General features: G+C 37.5%; 1 protein-coding gene across 1 annotated transcript; it reads right to left on the reverse strand.

Moving 5' to 3' along the window:
* Window positions 1-2,622: 2,622 nt before the first annotated feature.
* LOC122091771 (GPI transamidase component PIG-S) lies at window positions 2,623-19,502 on the reverse strand. The gene is made up of 13 exons (XM_042661902.1): window positions 19,120-19,502; window positions 18,313-19,015; window positions 16,788-16,872; window positions 16,585-16,674; window positions 12,236-12,309; window positions 9,731-9,815; window positions 9,540-9,629; window positions 7,803-7,933; window positions 6,589-6,670; window positions 6,442-6,489; window positions 4,661-4,733; window positions 4,428-4,531; window positions 2,623-3,009 (listed from the first exon to the last, which is right to left on the reverse strand). The coding sequence occupies exons 1-13, from the start codon at window positions 19,307-19,309 to the stop codon at window positions 2,893-2,895; spliced, it is 1,872 nt and encodes a 623-aa protein (XP_042517836.1). The 5' UTR covers window positions 19,310-19,502; the 3' UTR covers window positions 2,623-2,892.
* Window positions 19,503-20,049: the final 547 nt, after the last annotated feature.

Raw genomic sequence — 20,049 nt, forward strand, 5'->3', positions numbered from 1 at the left:
CCGTGCTGAGGATGGGGACATATTTGGCCTCATCATAGGGATTGCCTTTCTCTATGTTTTTATGTGTTTTTTCTTTTTCCTTAATACATAAAAAAAAATAAAAAATAAAATAAAATCTCAAATATGGTTACACAAGGGGATTCTGCTGGCTAGGTTTGGCCTGTTGATGTGGCCTTGCCTAGCTGGGCTGCTTGATGTGGGCTTTGGCTAGCTGATGGGTTGATGCACCTCCTCCATCAATCTTGCATGGGCTAGTCCATCATTTTTGTTCATGGAGTTGATGGGTAATGAACCATTTGCAGTTGGACGAACATAGCAAGATGAGATGGGTTGTGGATTAATGCATATAGGATAAGGGGTTTTACATAAATAAAAGAGTGGATAATTTAGAGAGTGCTTTCTTAGGCCAGTGGCCTTTACATAAATTTTGAATTTTGAATTTTGAATTTTTAAATTTTAAATTTTAAAACACTACTATGTTGGACATGATCATAACATGGCAACAACATAGACTTTTCCTGTAGACTAGCACAATGTACTGTTTTTGAGAGAAGGCAGAAAACAGGGTTCTCAGTATTTCTATCTTATAAAAATGATCAGGATCGGATCGCTATTGGCCTTCATCGATCCTACCCCAATTCCGTCTTCTCAAACCTAAGGTTTCTCAATGGCCCTAAAGATTGATTTGGGACCATCTAATCTATAAACTCCTTTAGATCTAATAAATCAAATGGATGATTTGGACTAAACCTTAAACTAGGGGTGCAGGTTTGGCCCTGACTGCCCAAACCTGCCCTGATCCCGAATAAATATCGACCCAAAAATTTTGGCCCTGAGGGCTGGTCCGATTCTGAAATTTTTGACCCTGAGTCAGGGTCAGGGCAAATAAGGGTTGATGTCTTTGGCCCGCCCAGCCAGCCCTAAACCCGGTCTTGATTTTTTTACCTTGACTCTTGGCCTTGGTTTTGGGCTGACCCAACCCTGGTTTTTGCCTCTGATGTTGACTCTGGTTGTGACCCTAATATTAACCTAATTTTAGATATTGTTTGACATTAAGTCATTGACACCTCAAAACCCCTAATATATCTTCTCACCAATCTCACTTGATTTTCTGACCAAAAAAAAATTACGGTATACCCGGCCCTTGATGGTAAACCAGGTTTAGGGTTAGGGTCAGGGTCAATCAAGGTCACCCTGGCCTGACTCTGAAAAATCAGGACCAATCAGGGCGGGTAAGGGCTGGGTTGATCCCTGAAGGTTGAAGTTTGGCGGCCCTAAGTCAGTGTTAGGGTGGGTTTGGGCCTAGTTAAGGTGACTCAGGGTTGGACTAGGGTTTTAAGAAGCCCAGCCCAACCCGGCTCTGTTGCACCCTTACCTTAAACCCTAAACCCTAAACCAAGTGCCAACATGTTGACTAGGGAATTGATCCAAATCTCTACTAGATTGGATCTTACAATGCCTCCTCTACGACAATAACAATAATAAAGTCAGCATTTTCCCAACTTAATGTGGTCGTCTACATGGATCCAATAAAAAGACAACAAAATAGGAAAAAAAATCCACATTGAGCATCCTTGAAAAGGACACCTCTCTTTTTTCTAATTATTTTTTTAAGTAAACACAAATGGATTTTATTACAAACAATTTGACCTAGCTTTTTGGAGTATTTTTTTCCAACGTGTCGTCTAGGTGAAATGATCCAAATGCTTACCCAAATGGATCTTAAGTTGCCTCTATGATTTAATAAAATTAAATAAATACTAAACATCAATTAAAAACTATGACTTAAATGTTCTGTTTTTTCCTCACTTGTAACATAAGATGTTGAAAAAAAATTATTGACCAAATGCCCTGACCCAAATGGATTTGATGTTGCTTTCTCTTTCTCTATGATATTGAATATAATCTTATAAAATGCTTTCCTTTCATAAAATAAATCAATGATTACTTTTCTACAAAGTTAAATGTCTATAGTGAAAAGGCAATGCCAACTAACAAATACAAACTTTGCCAGAACAGACAAATCCTTTCTAAGTCAATCAAATATATTCCAAGAGCTCCAGCCACGATAAGAAGAAAACATTTACATATACATTCCTCTGCACGCAATATATATATATATATATATATATTTTTTTTTTTTTTTTTTTTTTTTTGATTGACTTAGAAAGGAAAATTTGCCAGACCAGACAAATCCTTTCTAAGTCATCAAATATACTCCAAAAGCCATCAAGGTATCTCCAACACAAATCTCTTCCCTAGAAATTTCAAGTTTCTTGGAATTCCATAAACCATGACAATGAAAACAGCTTCATTATTTTTTTGATTAATTATAGGGTAAAAAGAAACGTAAAAGGCAACATGACCCCTACACTCAGATACAGTGAGGGCAAAATAACTACCTCACCCCTCATGAAAGTCGAAAATCCCATCCCTGTTGATGCTTCTATTAATGCTCCCATTGACCTGCACTAGTGTAAAGGCCACGCTGCCATTTAGAGAACCCTCCCCCCAACTAATGAAGTCGTGCAAAGGCCGGCATTATGGGTTCAGGAAACATAAGAGAATGACAAGCTCTAGGTCCTGTGACCTGATTGTTAGTTGGCTGAGTGGGCTTCTCCATTATCAAAGCAGATCAACTGGCCCCATTGGTCAGTTGAATGTCCAGTATTTCACTCAAAAAAATTTTAAAATTTAAAATTTAAATACAACATCAGCAAGTGCTTTACAATTCAAGAACCAATCAGCAAACAGGTCATAGAACCAAACAACGGAAACCCAAGATCCATTGCAACCGTATAACTTTCTACTTCAGTGGAATCAAATCTCCCATCTTAGTTAATCCTTTTGTGTTCTTTTACAGTCATCAATGGAGACTTGCTGCACGGCAACTTAGGACTCCCCTGCATTTGCTTTCCATGCCAAGTACTTCGCTCGCTCTTGCTTGTATCTTTTCCATTCTTTGACAGCAGCAAGAATTACATGCAACGAAACCGGCAGAAAGAAAGGCTGTCCAGTTGCAAAAGGAAAATTAGTACAAGAACCATGCACAAAATTGAAATCAGCAGCACCCAAGTATTTAAATATGTGTTCCAGGACATAAAAAAAATCTTGAAACATAGTTTTCAGTCAAATTAGTTAATTAGGGACACCAAGATAGATCTATCATTTCACCTTAAATTGCAGATTTGGCTAATGATTAGTACCCATAGAAGCATTCATAACTGATATACAACATTTATATGAATTCGTTCATAAAATTAGAAATATTATCATTTTCTAGATGAGAGGATTTATCCAGCTAAAATTTAACACGTCAAATGGAAAAATATTATCAATTGTGCCATAAAAATAAATAGAACAGTAGTTGGCTGGCTAGGGCATTTCAGATTCCAAGAAACAGCCAAAAGATAGCTCCAAAGGTTGGCAAAAAACAGGAGAGGAATTGATGGGGGGCAGACTTTTTAGTCCCACATCGACTAGGTGGAAGAGATAGGGCTAGTTGATAACCTCTCACACCCCTTCCAAGGCTATAACACGTAAAGCCGTGAGGGTACATCATGGCTTGGTGTCGGGTAGGGCCATTACAGGAACAAAAAGATATTCAAGCACCAAGGGTTTCTGCCCCCTCTAGACAGGGATCTATGTTGATGGGCAACACACTCGAGGAAATTTTGGACATCCCTTAGTCCTGTAATGGCATCTTTTTTCTGTCGTTTCATACATTTCTTGGTAAAATCTCCATCACCATACAATGTGTACACTAAGCTACATTTATATTAAAAAAATCACATGCTGCACATAAATATAACAAAGTAATTAGGCCAAAAAATTTCACCGAAAAAAAAAATTAGGCCTAATTTTTTTTTTTCAATAAAAAAGTCATCACCCATCAGAAAGCTCTTACTGTGGGAACCCCACAATATAGTTGGATCAGAATGAGTGTCCCACACTACGTAGAACTGTAGACAGTACATTCCCATGACAGAGATCACTCAACTAATATATAGTGTTGAATTCATATACTCCAGTGTAGCTAAATTGTACACTATTTACATTTATATGAATACTTTTTGAATATTGTCCCTGTAATGGAAATTATTATTTTCAGCAAGAATTTGAGAACTGAAAGAGTATGCTGGGAGTGCAACATATGACAACAATTTCCATTCCCAATCCACAAGCATATCTTTGACCATTAAGAAGAATATGAGAGCATATGGTTTAACCTTTATGGTGGCATAACCAGTATAAGCTTTTGGGTGGGATGATCCATCAATTGTGGTCCCACCCCTGCATCACACATCAAGATGCAATTGGTAGATTGCTCATTCTATGGTCTACCCAGACCTTACTTCATATATTCAATAAGCTCATAAAGAAAAAAATTTGAGCAGCACAAACAGGTCTTAGGTGCAGTAACTAACCGTGTAGATAGCAAAGAAATGCTCAAAAGAGTAGTAACTCATAGACATGATAGATGGGTGGAAGAATGCATCCTCTGCCAGAGTCCTTGCTTTCCTTGAGGACACTAAACTCAGAAAATAGAAGACATCAGCCATATGTACACCTTGGCTCGACTGAGAAAAGTAGAATCAAAAGTGCAGCTCAAGCAATCAGTAAAATTCCAAATTCAAAGCCTTGTTGGCAAGAAAAGTACCAGCTGAACCATCATAGATTCCAAGAGAGGAATTGCTTTGAGCCAAACTTGCTGCCTCAAGTGAATACTTGACCTGTCCAAGCAGATGTCAACAGAATCAGAACACCGCTAATTTTTATCACTTGGGTGAAGTAGAAGCCTAAACAATCTTCAAGTTAAGGAAATTACAAATATGACGTCAAATAAAGAGCAGAGCATGTATAACTAAGATGACAATATCAAAATTGGAATATAACTATGTTCCAAGTCCATGATGAAAAAAACAAATGCAAAAACTGAACAGCCCTAACCAAACAAATCTTAATATTACTTATCGAAGTTAATCCACAAAAAATTATTAAACTATAGGGAGTAACTATTTCAGAAGGAATTTCTCTGGCTAGATCTTTGCAGATCATTTCAAGGGCAAAGCTGCCTTCTCTAAACAATCCTTCACTTCCAACATTTAGGAAACGGGATACGGGGGAGATTCCAAAATTGATTGGATGAGTTCAATGATGTTGACTTTCTGGCCTGTTCTATTGGTCAACACAAATATGATTGGCAAAACAAGCAGGGATCAGGTACAGATATGTGGCAAGAAGTCAGATCTACCTGTTCCCAAAACTTAGATATTAGAATACAGGGATATATGTCCAAAAATGGGTATGGGTACAGGGACTTGGCTAAATGTGCCAGGGGGTTTTAATTTCTCAAAAGAAGGGAGTTATTCTTCTTCTTCTCCACGGCTATGTCCAAATGTCCAACTTTTGATTGCATGCCATACACATCCAATATCCATACCCATGTTGTACGTCAAGTAGACAACCAGTACCTTATTATAGTCTGTCGTTATAAGCCCGTGGCTGATTTGCAGTGGTGCGTCAGGTTGACAGCCGGAACTTATTATAAATGGCACCCGTCGATCTCTTTGCATGGATCCTTGCGCTTGTCCTTGCTTGGAATCTTTATGTAGCCGACCCCATTAAATTAGGATAAGGTTTTGGATGTTGTTGTTGTTGTCGTTTTAGGGAGTAATTACTTCAATAATCACAATTGGAAGATGAGAGTGCAGGGGACCGGGGGAGGGTTGGCATGGTAAAAAAACATCCATGAGCGTTTTACTAGAGTGGGGACTTTGGAGAAAGGACAAAGAGATAAGGTGTTTGGGATTTTTCAGTGTGAAGAACACAAAGGAGCAAACTACTCTGATAAAATGAATTTCAAGGTGAAGACAGGAAGTGACTCTCCCTCCCACCCTTTTTCAATCAACAAAACTGATATTACAATTTCACCAACACTGGACATGTGGGGCACATGTGGAGGGATGGGGCTTTTTAATGGTGTCCAACGATCAACTACAGCGGCACCCAACAGCTCAGATGTTTATACTTCTAGTTGTGCTATGATCTGCAAAGTCTCTAGCATAGTTGTCAAGGCCTTGCCTAGGCCCCAAGGCCAAGAATGGGTAATGCCTCCACTCACCTTGCTTTTTACAGCTTGGCCAGATTTTGAACTAGGCTGGCACTATTTTTGTCTTAAATTAAAGAAAATAACTGTATGGTGTATGCTCTATTGCAGCTTATCATATCTTTGAAGAGGGGGGGGGGGGGGGGAGTGGAAAAACAGTTAAATAAGGGGTTTAAAAAAAGGAAAATCAAATATAAGTAAGCCCTAAAACTGTGGTAATTGGGAAAATGAATACTTGCTTTGCTGCATAGTTGTTTTACGCAGCAATAAAATTTCAGCAGAAATAGATATAAAGGTGGTCAATGCAAGAAAAACTCGGACCTCAACCATACCTGTTTGCCAATTTCATCCATTATAATCATCCTTGGAAGCGATTGAACCTGCACTGTTAATTCTTGTCATAGGAGAGAATCGGCCATGCAATGAGAAGATAAGTAATTATTGCTTAATCCTACAAGAGAAATTCTGAAAAGGCATACCAATCTGGATAGAGATCCAAGGGTTGTGGCACATGAGCGAAGATTAAAACATGTGTGGCGCCGAGACAATGCATCCAATTCCCTACAAAGTTAAAAGCATCAAGAACACAGTACAAGTAACTTCATGCTGAAGAAATCACATGAACTCATAAAATATGACTCCTTCGACTTTCAGGACCTTAGAGCAGAAGTGTTAATGGATGAATAATATAACCAACGGAATAACCAAATCTTCAACTAAAGTGTTTCTCTTGCAAGCTTTAGTACACAATTAATTTAAAGATGTTCACCATTGATTTTGATCCAAAACAATATTGGCATCAACCAATTAAGGATATTAATGAGCACAATTTCAATGGCTTTCAACAGACTAAATGCAGCTGGTGGTAAATGGCTTCCTTAGGGATAAGGCAGTCTTCTCTTCTTGTAGTTTACGATTTAACAAACCAAGCCCTCACTTCCTTAATGTGATTAGATGTTCAAAAGAGTCATTGAGATGGATCTAGAATTGAAGGAAACTAAATAAGTCAGATTTGGTGACGTGCAACTGACTGGTGACATAGATCAATAACTTGAAATCCTCTCCCAGATTCTCTTAAAAGGGGAGAAACTACAATTCAGTTGCACATAACCATCTGAAGGCACCAAGCTTGACACTACATCATGCTCTTCAAGCATAATTATCCTTGTAGTAAACATGCAGTTTCCCATCATGGTTTTACAGTGGCCAGGACTGATCAGATCCATCATGTATAGTGAATCAGTCAATCCTGTCTCAATAGTACGTCCATATTGATCCTTATCATGATTTGATTTGTGTTTCCTGAGACTGATCCATCCCAGTCTGATATTCTTAGTCTCTCCAACTTCTAAATCAGGTAATGTCAAAATACTTTGCATAGATATTTCAACTTAATGTGATAGAATGAAAAAAAGGGCTTGGGCTGGTGCTTGGTGCAGAGGTAAAAGCTTGGGTTTCCAGCATGAAGACACGCAGTCAATTCCAAGGGCATCCACTTTCTGCAAAAAGTGCCAAAGTTTAGGACTGACAACAATTCACCCCTCCAGGGACCAAAAAGCTGGAGTATTATTAGGTTATGACCTTTTATGTGATCAAATGAGAAGACCAGGTTGTAAATGCAGTACAAGTAAATTAATTTTGTTTTCATCTTTTTCTCCTTTCCATGCTTTACTTCAAATGAATGGATTTTTACCATTCTGTGAATCCCCTTTGACTGGCCAAAACGTTGGAAATGCCTGAACCAGCAAACTGAACACTATCTGAGTTAAGACCGAAAAGTTGACGAATCTGTCCCATAAAAATCTCGAAGGCTGCATGAAGATCCTGTTTCAGAATTTGCACTCATCAATCTTAAGAAAATGAAGCAAAAGTCATCTGTAATAGTAGGATATGATGAAATTATTTTTTTTCCTTCTCATTTCCTGTACAGAAAGAACTAAAAGAAATGAAGAAAATTAATTTCTCCATGATTAGCCAAATTGACAGTGAACAAAGCCAATAAATTTGTAAATAACATGTTGAGACATAGCTTCTTTAAAAAGGTCTCACAGACTAATCAAAAGTCTGCTTGGATAGGAAAACATGTCAAAACATAGCTTCTTCAAAAAGGTCTCACAAACTTATGAGGACTCTGTTAGTATAGTAAGTACAGTAAGCTGGGGAAAAAGGAAAAAGAGTATACAATGTACTGCATTACAATCTTCTTCTTTTTAGATAATGCGCTAGCACCTTTATCATAATGTTATTGCTTCCCTCCCACTAACAAATCTTAGTGCATTCCTCCTTACTGTTTTAGTGAGCCAAGATTTACTATAAATCTTATTTCACCTCATCATTCTAAGGACTTCAGGTTTCGGAATTCCTAGGCCATGAGGAACCAATTCCAAACCAGGTTGTTGGATCAGTAGGATATTTAGAGAGATCTATTTTATTTGGGAGGATATTATGTAATCTTTTATTTTGTGTTAGCTATTAGATTACATAGGAGTTGCTTCAAGTTTCCTAGTTTGTTTAGCTTCCTCATTTAAGTTTACTATATGTTTCCTTGTTTTGGTACAATTTATTTTATTTATATATATATATATATATACTTGTAACCTTATGATGGGATGATGATGAATATTGGAAAGAAATTTTCAATGGGTTGCTGCCAAGAGCTGGCCATGCATTTCTCTATTCCCCACATCCTACTTTTCTTGATTGGATTGCTGGTTTCCCTTTCCTCCCATCAATCCTGTTCTCTTTTCTTTCCGAAACTTCTATTTATATACAAATTTGCCACTAAACTCTTGATTTGAGCCATCTAGTATTCTTGTAGGCCCACATCAATCCCAAAACAGGTTTTCAAAACCAGGATTGCATCATCCCCAACTAGGATCAGACTTACCATTGGATTAGTAAATGATCTGCTTCTCTGACTCAATACACAACATCCACATACTCTGTAACTTGCTCATAAAGATAATCTGATATTTCCATAGGGTCACTGATGACCTTCTGAAGTTGCCCCTATTGCTTGAACCTTTGTCCCCGACTTCCCCCAAAAATTTCCCTCATACCTATGATAAACACGGTAAAATTGTATTATAATGCTGGTATATGTAGGAAAAGTCCAACATGAGTGTAAATGGTCAAAAAATATATATGATAAATGAGCTACAAGCCATGTGAAACAGCACAATTTTGTCTTCCTATACACGTGTAGAGAAAAAAAAAATGAAAGCATAAATAGATTCATTTCACATTCATTAATTGATAAATTTGTAACATTTTGAAGGAGTCTTATGGAACTATACGAGTATGGCAAAAGATCTGTTCTGAAAGAATACCATACTGCTAAGAGAATCAACTAGAAGGTTTCAACTTTGAACCAAGTCAACTTTTTAAGAGAGAATATAGTGGGGTCAAAACTGATGGACAGATATCTAACCTGTGAAGACAATGTATGCATGGTAGGAAGTTTACTTTTGGAATCCCTTAAACAGCTCGGGGAGTTCCAGACGATAACACCTCCCCACATCTACAGCATGTTGCAGTTACGGCTTAGTCATACAAAGGCATCTCTATAATACTGACATTTGACAAAGAGGTGGAGAAGATGTTTGATGTGAAAAAACTCACAGGAGATATAAATCCATTGGTCATTGACATCTTTCCATTTGGAAGGCGTAACAGAAGAGGGCACTCCTTTGCAGATGGTATGTATCTGGTGACATACATGAAAAAATAATCATGTAACATACTGTCAATTAAGATGGATGGTAGTATTTACCTATGACACATTTCAATATGCGCATTGGATCTTACAATTTAATCACAAGTAATTTTTAAACAGGGTGAGAAATAAACAAATTCCTTCCAAACAGGTGATATAAGGACCCATCAAGAGGCAATGAGCTAGGTACATGATCACACATCAAAATTTCAGAAATAGCAGAATCGGACATAAGCAACCCCAATGGGTAGGGTTACAGGTTAATGACATCCAGCTGAGCTTATCCCAAATCAACATGTGTGGTCGTCAGTTGTCACAGGCTGTACTATAATGAGTGCCTGCACAATTCAATGTCCCCAGAATGTTCCATGGAAAATAACCAAAAAATCATTTATGAGGAGATGACAGCTTTGAGAACCAGAGAAGCCATTTACAATATCCTTTTTAAGGAAAAGCCTAGTGAATAGGTTCCAAACTCATTTATAGTTTAATATGTTAAGTTCAAACATTTAATAACCTTTCCAAGCAATTACAGGGTCTCCCTCCATAATTCCTCCCTTTTCTTCTTCAAGGTACATTAAAGTTACTGGAACCCAACTTTTAAATTCTGAGAATATATTTCTAATTCATGGTTGTCTAAAATACAAAGAGGAAGGGATTTATAGTGCATGCTAAGCCTTTATCAAAACCAAGCCCAAAGCCTCCCCCTTCTCCAGGTACAGTAGAAAGAAATTTCAAATGATTTGATGGTAGTGTGCAGATCCTATGCTAAAAGTGATGTTCAAGTATACTTGTAGAGGTTCTGCTATAGTGCCTCCAACAAGATCAGAAGTAGGAGACAAACAATCAGACATCAGCAAAGCTTCTTCCTCCCTAGAAAGGTATATGAAGAAAAAAATTCTGACAAGGCCTATAGGAAACCGTATCTTGGTTAGGTTCAGATACCAGGCATGTTAACTGAATGTTTGGAGTGAAAAAATAAAAATGTGTCTTTCAGGCTTGAGAGGCTAAGGGATTGAATTTCCAAGATGTATAAGAACATAACTTTCATAGCCTGGGTTGGGATTTGTAATGGCAGTGTTTTCCCTAAGCCAATTGAGATAGTAAACTGAACCCCACCTATTTCTCCTTAGTTTCTTGGAAGAGAGAAAAAGAAAAGAGAGAGAAAGAGGGAAGGCTTCAAAAACTGGAGTCTCAGAGACAATGATTGCTTTTCCGTCAAATATTTCTGGAGAATTGGCAGCTGATGCAACAAGCAGACCTCGTTACAATTTCCGTTTGGATTGTTTGGGCCCCCGCTGATGGTCATGCCGAAGGTGGTGGTACCCTTTCTTCCAAGAGGAGTGGAGGTGTCTTTCTTCCATTGCTTTAGCTGATTATGGTTATGGTTTGATGTTTTTTATATTTTCCCTTATATTTTCAACTTAATAAAGTTTGACCTTTGAGCAAAAAAAAAAACTCCCCAAAAACAAGAATCCAAACCAATCAGTTGTAACATAGAAGAGAACGAATTTTAATCCCCAATTGCAGAGCCATAAAGATGCTGGCCTTCAAATCTATACTAAAAGCACTATGATTGAAATGACCACAGGAAAATAATGTACAGGATGCACAGTAAAAAAGTAAAAAAATGACAAGGCCTCAACTTTTGGCAAAGAAATATAGATGTTCCCAACCCACTAGGGGAATTATTTCTACCAGTCAGAATCGTCAAAAGTGCAGATGCAAAAAACACAATCAATCAAGCGAACACAACCCACTTAACCAAGGAAATGAAAAGTGGAAACTGCAACGAAGTTATATGCTTGTATATGTTGTTGCACAGTTACATTCTTCAGAGAAGCTACTTTTCCAACAAGTCATTATGCTGGAAGAAAGAAAGTGACACACTGAAGAGAGTTTTCATGCAAAAGAAAAGAAATCCTCTACTGTTGCTCTTCCATGATCGTATCAAGAATGCAAACCCTGTCAAAGGAAGTTGAGATTAAGTAACAAATATAGCCACTCCAGCGAAAAAAACTACCCAAAATGGTGAGCAAAAGTGAAAATTAAGGTTGCCAAAACTCTACAGTTCATATTTGCTTTAGTATCACAGCTCCTGCAGTGGAGCATATTTTTGCATGTGTTGCACATCAAAGTACATGAACATTTACAAACAGAGGCATATTTTTGAACTTAAGAGTAGAGCTGATTCATCCAAATTTAATAATGGGATATACAATTTTATGAAATAAAATCATTTGGCACTTATTCATGGAATTTTAAGTATATAAAATAGCTATGTTTTAGTCCACCTGACGATTGGATAAATTCAACAACACGTTTTAACAAGCAATAGCAAGAATTCTAACCATATAAAATACTTCAACAAAAAGAAACTTAAGACACAAGATACTGAGTGAAAAATATACACCACAAATTGCAGAACTTTTGACCGCCCACCAGCAGCAATTGAAGTATCCAAGTGCCATTCATTTGAATTTACCTATTAAATCCCTCAAATGGTATTAGTAAGAGCATATCCAAAACCTTTCGAGAAGGAATAGCAATAGAACTAAAAATCAAGGAAAAAGAGAAATAAGGTGATGATATAATTTATGGGTCAAGAAACATGCCATCACAGAGACTAATAGTATCTATCAAGTTCATGATCATATTAAGGCAAGCCGCCCAGGAGGAAAAGATTAGCTCAGCTAACGCCCTTAGTATCACCCAAAAAAAGAACAAAAAAAAAGTTCGACAAATAAAGTTGCAGAAAAGGGGCTTCTGAAGGACTTTAAGAAATATATCCCAAATAAGCATCAGCAACTTTATGTGACAAACAAAATTAAAACATTAGATAAAAAGTAAACACATGATGTCTTAAGATTCTATCAAAAGAGTTACCTTCTGGGTCATTTAGGTGAAACGTAATTCTTTCCTCCTATGTTTGTAGCTAGATGGTTCTTCCTTCTCAATTTATTGATTTTTTTCTTGAATTCAATATTAAAATATATATATATATATATATATATAATTTAAAAAAAAAAAACCCTTCTTGAATTTATCAGAAAGAAAGACACTTCACAGATTATAGTCATATCGAAAAACAGTGGAAGAAGACCAAGTCAAAGGGAGACTTGGCCAGCATAAAGCAAACAAAATAGAAAAATCAACATCAAGCACAATAACACTAGTGATCCTAAACATCAACATGAAGTAAGCCTAAATTGCACATGAAAAAAAGATAATGAAGAAAAGGCTTCTAACAGACTCTGCAGGTTCCAGAGTTTCACAAGTTGATCTTTATGAATAGGTCATATGGGTATTTTTCAACTAGTGGTGGAGAATTTAGCTTAATAAAAAAAAAATAGAAAAATAGAATTTCATGTGAAACTATAGTGTAGAGATATGCTTTGTTTGTTGGGTCTTGGATTTTACAATTATCAGTGTAATGATCATAAATATGGGTGTTGGAGTTTATAATTATCAATGTAATGATCATAAACATGATATTTGTGAAGCTTGAGAAGTTGAAGTAATGAACGCAGATGCAAACACCACCTGACGTTTGAAGTAACCCCTTGTTGGACCATTAAACTTAATTTTGCTGCCAATGAGTTTGGAGTTCTTCTTACTAATCTGTTTGCAATGGCAGCTAACTCAAATTTCCACAGTGAATCAATAACAGGAGTTTTGTTTGTAGCAACAACTAACAAGATCAATGTAACATGAAGTCATGTAGACTTGTTTCATTTCTACTGAAGTCCATAGAGACGATGCTACTTAAATTGTACTTCTGTGCAGATTCTGCCTCTGTTGCTTGATGTTCAAAAAAGCAAATTAAACAAATTGAATCAAGTGCCAGGAGTGCAGAATGCCACATCAAGGCTTGTACTACCCATGACCGAAGTCCCAATCCCAGACATCTACATACTTGTAATGCAAGAGTAGATTACAAGAAACTACCCCAGCAGTTTACAACCCCAAACAAGACAAATAGGACTAGGAAACAAAGAAATAAGATCATCAAATAAACCCCCAAGGATATAATACCCATATAGGAGCAAAATTAGTCCAAAAGTCAACCTGATAAGAGAGATAAAGACATGCTATAAAGCTGGAGAGAGAGAAGTGCGGCCAGGTCTGTAGGCATCCGATTGAGCTGCACTCTTGGACGTAGATAGTCCCTAGGGAGGGTACAAAAACCCCCAAACTTGAGAGGATTCTGAAGGCTGGTTGTGAAGTTACAAGCTTTCTTGATTTTCTGACCTAGGAGAGAGAAACTGAGAAGATTCTGCAGAACCAGCAATCTGATCGACTTGGACAGAGTCAAGAAGAGAACCAATTGGTCCTATACCACCCCTGAACACCTCCCAACAGTAGCCCTCCAATCAGATCTCAGAATGGGGAAGAGGAAAGAGTTCGTAGGTCTCAAAAATCCAAGATTCCAAGATGGCCGATTCTGATTTCTAGTGTTTCTGGCAGGTCTTATATGCTCACAGTAGCAATAAATAAGAACAGTAAATAAAGGACAAAATAAAATAGAAAATAATAAAACAGATGGGGGTTGAGAAGGGTGAAAGAGAATAAAGGAAATGGCTATCTCAGCCTGGACTTCTCACCCACAGCCATCTCGGCTGCTCTGAGCATTTAATTGCAAACTTTCTTTTCATTCAAATCTCTGAAATATCAGTGCATAGGCTCCTCTATTTAAAGAGGGTAGAATTACAATCATACCTTAACTAGGAGCTAGTTTCCAAATAGGACTAGACACTCCTACTACAACTAGGACTTCAAATAGAACTAGGACTAAGCTTCTAACTCCAACATGGAGTAGGACTGACTAACTAATAGTCCTTATAGAACATTACACTTGATGGGCCCAATGGGCCTTTATTGTATTAAAACAACTTAAATAAAAGCACTGAATATAAATCTCATTTTCTTACTTCCTACCTATATTTTAAGCCCATTAAAGTGACCCATTTCAAAGAAAACCCATGGGATCAAAGGACCAATACATACATAACACAACCCAAGGCCTATTTGCAATAAAATAAGTCCAAGTGACTTATCTACATCAACTTGTTTCATCAATAAGAGCCTGGATGCCTTGCTGCGTAAGCACCATGGGCAAGCAAGTAAGATCTGGCCTACGCTACATGGGACTACAACTCTCTATGGAATTACTTTTTATCTAAAAGAGTAGCTTGAATTTTTGGATTGCCTCAATTTGATGAATTTAGAAAGCTGCTTCGGACATGATTTGAGCAAAATATGACCAGATTACCAAAAGGGTACAGGTCCATATGAATGCTTAAACAATAGAGTTTCACTTTCAGTTTCAAGGTTGAGTTTTTCCCTTTCATTTCCTTTTTTTTCCCCCTTTTCATTCCTCTTTTTCATTCTCTTCCTGTTTCAATCTTCAATGCGCTTCTAGATATCTAACTTGTAAAAGAGATATGCAGGATCATAGATGGAAAACTTGGGTAACAAAAAAATGCAATGTGGTATAAGTTTGGGCACATCTTGGTATGATCACTGAATACTTTGGCATATATATAACAAGTAAAACTTTTCAGAATGGGCAGCCTTGACAAAAATATCAAGGTGATCCAAATATTTGCCATGTGGCCGATCAGATTGAACCCAAAATTTGTAGACAGGTAGACCCCAAGGTCCACTGCTTTTATGTAAAATTTCACCCCAAACAGATTCTTCCAAGTGGCAAAGTAGAGCTTCGAAAATTCAGCACTATGGAAGATTGAATTGTAGCGGTCAGAGTATTGTAGGCGTGCATGGATATACATGGGGATGTATGTTAATACATAGGAGGGTATTTGATTAAGTTATGCTATGAAATTTGACACGTGACTAATCCGGACCACATACTTTTTATTCAATGGTCAAAACTGTGGCAAAATGAGGATTGACCATGGGACATGAGAATGAGTGTCTCCCATATATAAACATGTCTATTTCTATACGTTATTTATATGGGTTTTCAAATAGAAATATAGAGCAAAATTAAAAATATGGCAAAGAAATTGGAATAAAAAGGTAAAAGTTAGTGAGCATGGCCTAACCTTAAGAAAATGGCCTAAGGAGTAAAATAGGGCTGTTGGGTTCTTAAGATTTACCTCCTATGAGTGCAGATGTGGCAAATTTTATTAACTTTGAAAGGAAGTTAGATGATCAGCAAGCTCTTGATCTGATCCAAGAGGGTAGGAAAATTTTCCGAATCTTTGGAAAATAAAGAATTCGATCTGTACTAACAAATGTGTTACGCATGCAAATAATATGGCAAAAGCATTCAAATTTACTAACTTGTGCAGTCTCAGAGAGAGAGAGAGAGAGAGAATACACAGATTGAGAAGTAAACCTCCAATATGTGGAGGACAGCACATCAAAACAAATTACTGATATTTGGAAAATTCTCAAACGACATACTACTGAACCCAGAAAGATGAGACTGGAAAGAAAGTTGCACCGATATCTAAACACTGACAGCAGTATAAAGCTCTACTATGCACACTAACAGCTTCCCCTAGTATTTCCCCACTTTTAAAGAACAGTTCTTAAAATAGGAGTTAAGAAGTGCTCCGAAACTTAGTTTCAGTATAACTGATCATTCATTTATAAAACCTAATTATATGAGGATTGATGGAGTAATATCCAGGATTGTAACAGAACACCAACTCCCCCCACCCCCTTTTCACAAAAAAAATAAAAAATGCAAGGTATTAATGGATTTCATAAACAAGTATACGAAACATACAAAGAAGGGGAGGTCCTTGGTTGTAAAGATGTAGCTGGCCAACTTCTCATCCCACTGAGCAAATGAGGACTTTGGAGTGTGATATAAAACCTGTCCACAGGAAAGAATAATTTAATTAAAGCATCACATTGCAGAAAATATAAGCATATCCGAAAAACTCGACCAAATACCAAGTACTGGAATAAGGTAAGATTATCTATTACCTGACTTTCCACACTTATTTTTGCAATAGGAGCCAACGCCGCCACCACAGGTGTCAACAAAATCTCATCTATACTTTGAAAATCCCTGTAGGTATATTGAAACAAAATTGGCAAAGAAGAAACAAAAACTAACCGCTTCAATGAGTATTTAAATGTTCTATCAGGTCTTTGATAATTTACTGCAAATACCCGCAACTCTGAATAGAGTTGAATGGGTGAAAAATGGATTCCTGTAACCACCGAATTAGGTGAGACAGATTTAGTTGGGCTGAGTTGAGTACTGAAGGCTTCCAGTAGAGAGGATTCCTAGCAGTATTCTTACAACATTCTTTCTTAAACCTAAATGTCAAGTTACACAGATTTCCTGAAAAAAATTTAACCTTTCCTTTTCTTTAATTTTCCTCGCACAATGGTGATGTATTGAGACATCATTCTCTATGCATGTGAGGATTAACTATGTCAAGAGAGAACCATTTGAGTTTTGAGATATCATCATAATTACTAATCCAACTATCCATGACTTATCTTCCAAGTTAATCTGTTCTGCCCCAGTTGATTTCAGGGAAGAAGGTAGAAACCCACCAAGACGAGGCAAGGATATTCATGCAAAATGTGAGCTTTCTTTGAAAGGTATCCTTTTTTTCTGGGGGACAAGGACTGTTGGATTTGGCATATCTTTACGTCAACAAAGAAGTTGATTTCATCCCATGCCAACCTGCACCCCATCATTCTAACCAAAATTTTCAAGACTCTTAGTTTTTAAAACTAAATTAAGATATGAAATAAAAAGATTGTAGTAAGTTGTCACTTCTCTTATTTTAGAAAACTCCCATGATATATCAATTTTATCCCCCCCCCAACCAAAAAAAATCCCTCAAAATCTCTCCCCCTTTGCCCATACTTTCCCCCCATCAATACGGAATCCTTCATAAAAAACTCTCAACCTTACCACCACATCTTAAAGAACAGGCTTACTTATTTTTCTTTTAATCTATTCTGAATCTCAAAATCTAAATCAATGGTCCTACTTTCTATCTATACTTTTTTTTTTTTTTTGATAGGTAGGGAGGGGTAGTAGATAACAGTGAGGAGGTTCGAACTGCAGACCTCCTGGTGAGCATGGGCTTTTTGGGCTTTCTATCTATACTAAATTCCTCCTCAAATCTCCCTTTCTCCTTTCTCTCTCCTCCCTAGTTTGCATCCGCTATTCAGATCTTTCTTTCTTTCTCTACTAGTGTGGTCTATCTTATGAGTTTCCTCCGAGCATCGTAACGATGAAGCTAAAAAAATAGAATTTCAGGATTGCTACTATATGGAAGAGCTTTAGAAAGAAAGCTACCTAACTTCAGAAAGAGAACTACAGAGAGAAGATGAAAAAGAATCAAGTTGTCCAATCTTCACAAAGCAACGTTTTGGGTTTCATATCAAAAAGTTTACCCACAAAGAAATACATCCAAGTTTTAATGTTAAAAAGTTTCATAGCTTTTTCATGAAAATAATAAGGAATGAGATAAACTTTTCTCACCAGTCATAAATCCAATCATGTGGATCAGCATTCAAAAGGCTAAAAGACAGAACAACCCTTCCATCAGCACCAACAGGCATGAATTCCGGTTGAATCAATCCATCCTTCTTCCCACCATTCATAAAGAAATTGACAAAAATATCCGTAATCATTGACACTGCTTCAATCTCCTCGACTTTACCTAGTAACCAAGCATGTCGATGTTTCCCTATCACAACTCTAGTCTCTTCATCTCTATTCATCACCACAACAGTATAAACCTTTCCACCTGAATCCGTACATTCCATGTCACCACGCAAAACGGAATCCAGAAGTTCATCAACAACCTCATCGTCCTTCAAATTACCACTAAAAGCAGAAAAATCAATCTCCCCACAAGGCCATAAACACCCATTTCCAGCATTTCGATTACGATTGCAATCTTTACCCGACTCCATAGTTACTGAAACAGTATAATTATTTCCACAACCGCCACAAACTGGATCACTACCAGTCAACTTCTTCATTCGTTCTAAAATCAAAAGTTCAATTTTTTCTGCTCGAGAGTTGCTAAACTTCTCGCCATCAGAACCCACGAACACTGCCTGGAAGCGACAAGGAAGTACTACTGGGTTTGAATCAATTTGGTTTAATAAGGAATCAATGGCACGAAAGGGGAGAGGAGCTCGATATATCTCTACAGATTTCAGCAAAAAAGGCAACCCTACAAAGAAGGAATATAGGAATTCATCAAACTACAGCTTTGAACACTAGAAAATATAAAATTAAGGAACCATAATAAATCAATAGAGAAGAGTAAATTGTCACCTAAGAAGAAAGAGAAAAGGACAGAGAGAATCAAAATCAGACGCTTGATTCCTGGTTTCGTTCTTCGCATCTTGTTTGGATCGATTTCTGCAACTGGATCTCTTTTCGAAGATTCAGATATTTGGGGTTCACGCTCAGGAACGCCGGCGTCACCCGTTTCAACAGGTGGAGCTTCTGGGATTTCCGCCATTGCCTAGCTTCTTGGAGCGACGGAGCCACTGAGCTCCCGCTGCGAGCCTGAGAGGTAAGGAGAGACGTCATAACGAACAAGCTACATTTAATGGCCGTGTCGGGTGGCTCGGGTTACTTCGGTTCGACCAAAATCCTTTGGCACTCCTTCAATGGGTTGGATTCTATGGTTGGACCACCCATGTAATGTTGGGTGGGTGGTTCCCTTCCAAGTTCTATAAACGATGGCTTCTTTCTGAGATAGAGAACTCAGCAGAACTCCTTTAACTAGAATCTTGGGTGTTGCAGGTATTGCTGGAGCTATATTATGGGGTTCTTGTACGAAAACATTCCCATACGTTCTTGATCTGATCTGGGCACATAGATTCCTACGGAGAAAGAGAAACTCAATGGAGTCCATGTGTTCAGATAGGGGCATACGAGAACCTGATCCGGACTTTTGGTAATACAACACCGAAGATTCTAATTAAAGGAGAATGTCAATAGACCAAAATTTTGGAGTTATGAGTTCTTCTCTCTCTCTCTCTCTCTCTCTCTCTCTCTCTCTCTCAATGAAAAAAACCACTCCTTATAGACCTTAGAAGCACCCATCTACCATTATGGAGTCCATGTGTTCAGATCAAGGGCGTACAAGAATCTTCTTGTATGTCAACCTGATCTGAAATCTAAATCCATATCTAACAATGTCTTGACTCTTACCCCTACAAATAGGGGTGTTAATCAGTCGGGCTGGGCCGGTCT

This window comes from Macadamia integrifolia, chromosome 10 (assembly GCF_013358625.1).
Source record: "Macadamia integrifolia cultivar HAES 741 chromosome 10, SCU_Mint_v3, whole genome shotgun sequence".
Taxonomy (NCBI): domain Eukaryota; kingdom Viridiplantae; phylum Streptophyta; class Magnoliopsida; order Proteales; family Proteaceae; genus Macadamia; species Macadamia integrifolia.

Coding starts and splice junctions, on each gene's coding strand:
- LOC122091771 (XM_042661902.1), bottom strand. CDS start 19,309: ATGGCGGAAATCCCAGAAGCTCCACCTGTTGAAACGGGTGACGCCGGC. Junction 16,873..18,312: donor CATGATTGGATTTATGACTG/GTGAGAAAAGTT, acceptor ATATACCTACAG/GGATTTTCAAAGTATAGATG. Junction 9,630..9,730: donor CCAATGGATTTATATCTCCT/GTGAGTTTTTTC, acceptor AACATGCTGTAG/ATGTGGGGAGGTGTTATCGT.